This window comes from Elephas maximus, chromosome 3, assembly GCF_024166365.1.
Source record: "Elephas maximus indicus isolate mEleMax1 chromosome 3, mEleMax1 primary haplotype, whole genome shotgun sequence".
Lineage (NCBI taxonomy): Eukaryota > Metazoa > Chordata > Mammalia > Proboscidea > Elephantidae > Elephas > Elephas maximus.
Genome location: NC_064821.1, coordinates 116,851,405 through 116,861,282, shown reverse-complemented (window position 1 = coordinate 116,861,282; position 9,878 = coordinate 116,851,405). Strand labels below are relative to the sequence as shown.

Sequence of the window (9,878 nt, the reverse complement as noted above, 5' to 3'; positions counted from 1 at the left end):
TTTTTTTTTAATTATTATTTTGGTATAAGTGCCCATTTAATTAATATCCTTAGTTGACACTTCAAATGTGTTTGAGGGTACATGCACAAATCGCTCTGGAATCTGGATTCTCGATGTTCCTTTTAGAGAAGCAGGATTTAACACCTGGACACACTGGAGGTCAGGTGGTGGCTGTAGGGCACACCAGAGGGTATGAAGATTTTGCTGCAAATTTTTTTTTTCTTTAATAGTATGATTGCCTAGTAAGCAGATTGAGAAATTTCATTGACCTGCACAATTTTGGCTAAGAGTCAGTTCAAACACAGGTGCGTAAAGCTAAATTACATAATTTAAGCCGTTAAAATAGTTGGATGAGAATTAAAATTCCTGAAGGGATTCCCTATTGATTTAGTTTTGCTTAAAGCACGTTCAAAGCAAACAGGCATTGAAAGTGAATATCTCAATTGGATGGTAATTATAATTTTCTGCGGAGGTCATTGCTAGACCCTCAAAGTCAATTGTCTGTCTCTTTCTAATAAGAAATATTAGAAATATTTGTTTCATATTTAAAACAAAGTCTCACTTTTGATACTTTCAGAACATTTTCTGTCCTCTTCTCAGAAATACCCATGGGCATCTAGGGTATTGTTGTCTACAACCCTTACTCCTTGCTCTACAGAATAAAGTATCTGCATTTATTATTTATTATTACTACTTTCAATAAAATATTAGTTACTTAAATAGCTTCATCTTCCATTTTCATACACTTAATTCCAATTTTAACCCAGATGTCAGCACATTCAACATCTGCCCCGATCCTGGATCCTTCCTTCCAGAATTTCTATGCATGTCCAAGGTTACTCTTCTCATGCCACTAATGCGTCAGAGTTTCTGCTCCCAAGAGTTCTTCAATATCATCTTCCATGACTGAAGTGTTCCATCACGTGAAACTCAAGTTTATTTTCTTGTTTTCTGTAAAAGAGAAAATAGAAAAAGAAAAAAAACAAGCCATTAGTGTGGCAGCATATCGTGATAGTCTGGGTGCAATGGATGAGGTTATATAGAAGTAACATACACTAGCAAAGTTCAGGATTATTTCCACCAGCTTTGACTGAAGCATCCTATAATGTTCCTCAGTCCCCTGTCTTTCTCTCTATTGATTATCAGCATTTCAGTAGGATCCCTGGTGGTGCAGTTGTTAGGCTCTTGGCTGTTAACCAAAAGGTTGGTGGTTTGAAACCACCGGCCAGCCATTCCATGGGAGAAAGATGTGGCAGTCCGCTTCCATAAAGATTTACTGTCTTGGAAACCCTATGGGGCAGTTCTACTCTGTCCTATAGGGTCACTACGTGTCGGAATCCACTCAACCCAATGGGTTTTGGTTTAGCATTTCAAAAATATCACCTCTGGAAACCCTGGTAGTGTAGTAGTTAAGAGCTGGTGCTGCTAACCAAAAGGTTGGCAGTTTGAATCCACCAGGCACTTCCTGGAAACTCTATGGGGCAGTTCTACTCTGTCCTGTAGGGTTGCTATGAGTTGGAATGGACTCGACAGCAATTGGTTTGGTTTTGGTTTGGTTTGGGCTTTTCTTAGGAAACCCTGGTGGCATAGTGGTTAAGTGCTACAGGTGCTAACCAAAAGGTCGGCAGCTGAATCCACCAGGTGCTCCTTGGAGACTCCATGGGGCAGTTCTACTCTGTCCTATAGGGTCGTTAGGAGTCGGAATGGACTTGAGGGCAATGGCTTTGGGTTTTTTTTGTTTGTTTGTTTGTTTGTTTTGGGGGGCAACTTCTTTTTGTATATCCAAAGATTTATTCATATGCTTTTGTAACATAGGACATCTTATCTCAAACTAGCTTTTCTCCCTTTCTTTTCCTATTAATATGAATTATGCTACCACCCCTACATAGTAGAAGTAGCTAGAGTTAATTCTGATTAAGAAAAAAAAAACTATTGAGGGGGCCAAGATGGCTGACTAGGTAGACGCTACCTCGGATCCCTCTTGCAACAAAGACTCGAAAAAACAAGTGAATTGATCACACACATGACAATCTAGGAACCCTGACCAACAAACACAGATTTAAAGAGTTGACCTGAGTGACAGAGACCGAGAACGAACAACTACGGGGAAGCAACGACTGTTTTCGGTGCCTGGAGCCAGCATCCCAGCCGAGGAACCTTGGCGCGGGGCTTTGGACTAGGCGCAGGGGAGCCGAGCACTGCATCCTGTGATGGCACAAACACGGGGTGCAGCCCTACCCCCCTGAACTGACCTTGGGAGGGGGCCCAGCCAGTCAGCGCGGGCAGCGCGGAGACACGGCTGGCAGGAGGAGAAGTCCCCTGGAGGCAGCAACTGGTTTTGGAGCCAGGAGTGTAGCATCCCAGCTGGGGAACCTTGACGTTGGGCTTTGGACTGGCACCGGAGGAACTGACCACGGCTTCTGAGACAGCGCAAACACGGGATGCGGGCCTGACCCTCGGGGGCAATCTCTACCCGACCTGCGAACACAGGCTACATGCCCCTCCAGAATCTCAGATAAAACAGTAATCCAAAACAAGATAAGTAACTTTGTCTATATTCTGGGGTGCTACTCTCTCCTGTTTTTCTGAACCCTCCCCTCCCCTTCCCAGGCGGCTTCATTAACACTGGAATTTCCTGAGCCAGAGGGAGAACTGCTCCGCAGTTTTTCTTTTCCTTTCTTTTCTTTTTTTTTTTGGTCTTTTCCTAACCCATTCTCTGGCCTCAGAGAAGCAACCACAAAAAACCCAGGGACCAAAAATCCTTCCCTAATTGGACTAAAAACACAGAACCAGCTCCAGCCAAGCATATGTGATCCACAGTCTCAGGCTTTCATCCCTACAGGGAACAAGGTGGCTATTATAATGCAAAGGCATTTCTGATAGGGATCTGACTGCATTTGTTTTAGCTGATTTACTGGAAAGACAAGTTTCCCAGGTCTGATATCTCTGCGTATTCAACAGAGCCCTCACTGACCCACAACAGGGAACTGAGGGTTGAAGCTCCCCCCAGACCACCTAGTCTCCTGCCTTAGGGGTCTAAGGAGGGTGACACCTACCAATCTGTCAAGGTACTTGCATTGGAGGCCTAAGGTAAAGCTGCAGAGCCCACCCACCAAGGTGTTTTAGCAATAGAGACACACCTACCTTACTGACACTTGGGGGAAGCCTGTCAGCATCCTGTCCCCCAGCTACTAACAGAATCTGGTGCACACAACTATCACCACTACTTCTCAAGGTGAATAGGTGACAGTGTGCATCACACACTTGATGACCCAAAATCAGATTCTACTCAAGAATAGTGAATGGACTCAGGCATATATATCTGGTAACAGCCCAAACCAGCTGGTAATAGGTCATAAGTAAGTCAAGGGCTACAACAATCAAGACAGCGCAATCTAGTAGCCCATCCACGTATATTGAAAGAAAACAAAACAAGATAAGACTCAGTGAGCAAAGATAGAATAAATCACTACAAGATCTTAGTGATGGATTGGAGACAGCAGTCGATATCAAACCACATAAAGAAGCAGACTATGACTGCTTCTACAACACCCCAAAATAATGAATCAAAATCTTTCCCAAATGAAGATACAATCCTGGAATTATCAGATACAGAATATAAAAAACTAATTTACAGAATGCGTCAAGACATCAGGGATGACCTCAGTAATGAAATAAGGCAATCTACAGAAAAAGCCAAGGAACACACTGGTACAGCAGCTGAAGAACTCAAAAAGATTACTCAAGAACATAGTGGAAAAATTAATAAGTTGCAAGAATCCATAGAGAGACAGCATGTAGAAATCCAAAAGATTAACAATAAAATTACAAAATTAGACAACGCAATAGGAAGTCAGAGGAGCAGACTCGAGCAATTAGAATGCAGACTGGGACATCTGGAGGACCAGGGAATTAACACCAACATAGCTGAAAAAAAAATCAGATAAAAGAATTTAAAAAAATGAAGAAACCCTAAGAATCATGTGGGACTCTATCAAGAAGGATAACTTGCGTGTGATTGGAGTCCCAGAACAGGGAGGGACAACAGAAAAAACACAGAGAATAGTTGAAGATCTGCTGACAGAAAACTTCCCTGACATCATGAAAGACGAAAGGATATCTATCCAAGATTGATCCAAAAAGAAAAACACCAAGACATATTATCATCAAACTTGCCAAAATCAAAGATAAAGAGAAAATTTTAAAAGCAGCCAGGGATAAAAGAAAGGTCTCCTACAAGGGAGAATCAATAAGTTCAGACTACTCAGCAGAAACCATGCAGTCAAGAAGACAATGGGATGACATATACAGAGCACTGAAGGAGAAAAACTGCCAGCCAAGGATCATATATCCAGCAAAACTCTCTGTGAAATATGGAGGCAAAACTAAGACATTTACGGATAAACACAAGCTTAGAGAATTTGCAAAAACCAAACCAAAGCTACAAGGAATACTAAAGGAAATTGTTTGCTCAGAAAACCAATAATATCAGATACCAGCACAACACAAGCTCACAGAACAGAGCACCCTGATATCAACTCAAACAGGGAAATCACAAAAACAAATTAAGATTAAATAAAAAAAAAAAGATGCTCAAAAGAGGGAATCATTGAAGTCAATATGTAAAAGATCACAATAATCAAAAAGAGGGACTAAATACAGGTGGCATAGGACTGCCATATGGAGAGGGATACAAGGCGATATAGGACAATACAAATTAGGTTTTTACTTAGAAAAAAAGGGGTAAATATTAAGGTAACCACAAAGAGGTATAACAACTCCATAACTCAAAATAAAAACCAAGAAAAACGTAACGACTCAGCAAACATAAAGTCAAATACTATGAAAATGAGGAACACACAATTTACAAAGAAAAACGTCTCAGCACAAAAAAGTAAGTGGAAAAATGAAATTGTCAACAACACACACAAAAAGGCATCAAAATGACAACACTAAACACATACTTATCTATAATTACACTGAATGTAAATGGACTAAATGCACCAATAAAGAGACAGAGAGTCTCAGACTGGATAAAGAAACACAATCCGTCTATATGCTGCCTACAAGAGACACACCTTAGACTTAGAGACACAAACAAACTAAAACTCAAAGGATGGGAAAACATATATCAAGCAAACAATAAGCAAAAAAGACCAAGAGTAGCAATAGTAATTTCTGACAAAATAGACTTCAAAGTTAAATCCATCACAAAGGATAAAGAAGGACACTACATAATGATAAAAGGGACAATTGATGAGGAAGATATAACCATATTAAATATTTATGCACCCAATGACAGGGCTGCAAGATACATAAATCAAATTTTAACACAACTGAAAAGTGAGATAGACACCTCCACAATTATAGTAGGAGACTTCAACACACCACTTTCGGAGAAGGACAGGACATCCAGTAAGAAGCTCAATAGAGACACGGAAGACCTAATCACTACAATCAACCAACTTGACCTCATTGACTTATACAGAACTCTCCACCCAACTGCTGCAAAGTGTACTTTTTCTTCTAGCACACATGGAACATTCTCTAGAATAGACCACATATTAGGTCATAAAACAAACCTTTGCAGAATCCAAAACATCGAAATATTACAAAGCATCTTCTCAGACCACAAGGCCGTAAAAGTGGAAAACAATAACAGAAAAATTAGGGAAAAGAAATCAAATACTTGGAAACTGAACAATACCCTCCTGAAAAAAGACTGGGTTATAGAAGACATCAAGGAGGGAATAAGGAAATTCATAGAATGCAACGAGAATGAAAATACTTCCTATCAAAACCTCTGGGACACAGCAAAAGTGGTGCTGAGAGGCCAATTTATATGGATAAATGCACACACACAAAAAGAAGAAAGAGCCAAAATCAGAGAACTGTCCCTACAACTTTAACAAATAGAAAGTGAGCAACAAAAGAATCCATTAGGCACCAGAAGAAAACAAATAATAAAAATTAGAGCTGAACTAAATGAATTAGAGAACAGAAAAACAACTGAAAGAATTAACAAAGCCAAAAGCTGGTTCTCTGAAAAAATGAACAAAATTGATAAACCATTAGCCAGACTGACTAAAGAAATACAGGAAAGGAAACAAATAACCCAAATAAGAAACGAGATGGGCCACATCACAACAGGCCCAACTGAAATTAAAAGAATCATATCAGATTATTACGAAAAATTGTACTCTTAACAAATTTGCAAACCTGGAAGAAATGGATGAATTCCTGGAAAAACACTACCTACCTAAACTAACACAATCAGAAGTAGAACGACTAAATAGACCCATAAAAAAAAAAAGAGATTGAAACGGTAATCAAAAAACTCCCAACAAAAAAAAAGCCCTGGCCCGGACGGCTTCACTGTAGAGTTCTACCAAACTTTCAGAGAAGAGTTAACACCACTACTACTAAAGGTATTTCAAAGCAGAGAAAATGGCGGAATACTACCCAACTCATTCTATGAAGCCACCATTTCCCTGATACCAAAACCAGGTAAAGACATCAAAAAAAAGAAAATTACAGACCTATATCCCTCATGAACATGATGCAAAAATCCTCAACAAAATTCTAGCCAATAGAATTCAACAACATATCAAAAAAATAATCCACCCTGATCAAGTGGGATTTATACCAGGTATGCAAGCCTGGTTTAATATCAGAAAAACCATTAATGTAATCCATCACATAAATAAAACAAAAGACAAAAACCACATGATCTTATCAATTGATTCAGAAAAGGCATTTGACAAAGTCCAACATCCATTTATGATAAAAACTCTCACCAAAATAGGAATTGAAGGAAAATTCCTCAACATAATAAAGAGTATCTACATTAAAAAAAAAAAAAAAAAAATTTATACAAAGCCAGCACCCAACATCACTCTAAACGGAGAGAACCTGAAAGCATTTTCCTTAAGAACGGGAACCAGACAAGGATGCCTTTTATCACCGCTCTTATTCAACATTGTGATAGATGTCCTAGCCAGAGCAATTAGGCTAGACAAAGAAATAAAGGGCATCCAGATTGGCAAGGAGGAAGTAAAATTATCTCTATTTGCAGATGACATGATCTTATGCACAGAAAACCCTAAGGAATCCTCCAGAAAACTACTGAAACTAATAGAAAAGTTTGGCAGAGTCTCAGGTTATAAGATAAACATACAACAATCACTTGGATTTCTCTACATCAACAAAAAGAACATTGAAGAGGAAATCACCAAATCAATACCATTCACAGTAGCCCCCAAGAAGATAAAATACTTAGGAATAAATCTTACCAAAGATATAAAAGACCTATACAAAGAAAACTACAAAGTACTACTACAAGAAACTAAAAAGGACCTACCTAAGTGGAAAAACATACCTTGCTCATGGATAGGAAGACTTAACATAGTAAAAAGGTCTATTCTACCAAAAGCCATCTATACATACAATGCACTTCCGATCCAAATTCCAATGTCATTTTTTAATGTGATGGAGAAACAAATCACCAACTTCATATGGAAGGGAAAGAAGCCTCGGATAAGCAAAGCATTACTGAAAAAGAAGAAGAAAGTGGGAGGCCTCACTCTACCTGATTTCAGAACCTATTATACAGCCACAGTAGTCAAAACAGCCCGGTACTGGTACAACAACAGGCACATAGACCAATGGAACAGAATTGAGAACCCAGATATAAATCCATCCACGTATGAGCAGCTGATATTTGACAAAGGCCCAGTGTCAGTTAACTGGGGAAAAGATAGTCTTTTTAACAAATGGTGCTGGCATAACCGGATAGCCATTTGCAAAAAAATGAAACAGGACCCATACCTCACACCAAGCACAAAAACTAACTCCAAGTGGATCAAAGACCTAAACATAAAGACTAAAACGATAAAGATCATGGAAGAAAAAATAGGGACAACCCTAGGAGCCCTAATACAAAGCATAAACAGAATACAAAACATTACCAAAAATGACGAAGAGAAACCCGATAACTGGGAGCTCCTAAAAATCAAACACCTATGCTCATCTAAAGACTTCACCAAAAGAGTAAAAAGACCACCTACAGACTGGGAAAGAATTTTCAGCTATGACATCTCCAACCAGCGCCTGATCTCTAAACTCTATATGAGTCTGTCAAAACTCAACCACAAAAAGACAAACAACCCAATCAAGAAGTGGGCAAAGGATATGAACACACATTTCACTAAAGAAGATATTCAGGCAGCTAACAGATACATGAGAAAATGCTCTCGATCATTAGCCATTAGAGAAATGCAAATTAAAACTAAGACGAGATTCCATCTCACTCCAACAAGGCTGGCATTAATCCAAAAAACACAAAATAATAAATGTTGGAGAGGCTGCGGAGAGATTGGAACTCTTATACACTGCTGGTGGGAATGTCAAATTGTACAACCACTTTGGAAATCTATCTGGCATTATCTTAAAAAGTTAGAAATAGAACTACCATACAACCCAGAAATCCCACTCTTCGGAATACACCTTAGAGAAATAAGAGCCTTCACACAAGCAGATATATGCACACCCATGTTTATTGCAGCTCTGTTTACAATAGCAAAAAGCTGGAAGCAACCAAGATGTCCATCAACGGATGAATGGGTAAATAAATTGTGGTATATTCACACGATGGAATACTACGCATCAATAAAGAACAGTGATGAATCTGTGAAACATTTCATAACATGGAGGAACCTGGAAGGCATTATGCTGAGCAAAATTAGTCAGAGGCAAAAGGACAAATATTGTATAAGACCACTATTACAAGATCTTGAGAAATAGCATAAACTGAGAAGAACACATACTTTTGTGGTTATGAGGGGGGGAGGGAGGGAGGGAGGGTGGGAGAGGGTTTTTTACTGATTAGTTAGTAGATAAGAACTGCTTTAGGTGAAGGGAAGGACAATACTCAATACACAAAAGGTCAGCTCAACTGGACTGGACCAAAAGCAAAGAAGTTTGCGGGATAAACTGAATGCTTCAAAGGGCAGTGGAGCAAGGGCAGCGGGTTGGGGACCATGGTTTAAGGGGACTTCTAAGTCAATTGGCAAAAAAATTCTATTATGAAATCATTCTGCATCCCACTTTGAAATGTGGCGTCTGGGGTCTTAAATGCTAGCAAGCGGCCATCTAAGATGCATCAATTGGTCTCAACCCACCTGGAGCAAAGGAGAATGAAGAACACCAAGGTCACGCGATAACTATGAGCCCAAGAGACAGAAAGGGCCACATGAACCAGATACTTACATCATCCTGAGACCAGAAGAACTAGATAGTGTCCGGCCACAACCGATGACTACCTTGACAGGGAGCACAACAGAGAACCCCTGAGGGAGCAGGAGATCAGTGGGATGCAGACCCCAAATTCTCACAAAAAGACCATATTTAATGGTCTGACTGAGACTACAGGAATCCCGGCGGTCATGGTCCCCAAACCTTCTGTTGGCCCAGGACAGGAACCATTCCCGAAGACAACTCATCAGACATGGAAGGGACTGGGCAGTGGGTAGGAAAGAGATGCTGATGATGAGTGAGCTATTTGTATCAGGCGGACACTTGAGACTGTGTTGGCATCTCCCATCTGGAGGGGGGATGGGAGGATAAAGAGAGTTGAAAGCTGGCAAAATTGTCACAAAAGGAGAGACTGGAAGGGCTGACTCATTAGGGGGAGAGCAAGTGGGAGTATGGAGTAAGGTGTATATAAACTTATATGTGACAGTTTGACTTGATTTGTAAACGTTCACTTGAAGCACAATAAAAGTTAAAAAAAAAAAAAAACTATTATTCTACTCTGTAACATTATACATCCTTTAGTACTGGGTCATGTTTCTACTGACAATGTGTTAAATTTTCTCTTT

At 39.7% G+C, this 9,878-nt stretch overlaps 1 protein-coding gene across 1 annotated transcript in view; it reads right to left on the bottom strand.

Moving 5' to 3' along the window:
• Nucleotides 1-471: 471 nt before the first annotated feature.
• The window catches only part of CTH (cystathionine gamma-lyase), an 82,964-nt gene continuing 73,557 nt past the window's right edge, over nt 472-9,878 (bottom strand). The window contains exon 12 of the mRNA XM_049879567.1: nt 472-951. Coding sequence (XP_049735524.1) covers nt 937-951 — 15 coding nt within the window. The 3' untranslated portion in view covers nt 472-936. The remainder of the gene's footprint in view (nt 952-9,878) is intronic.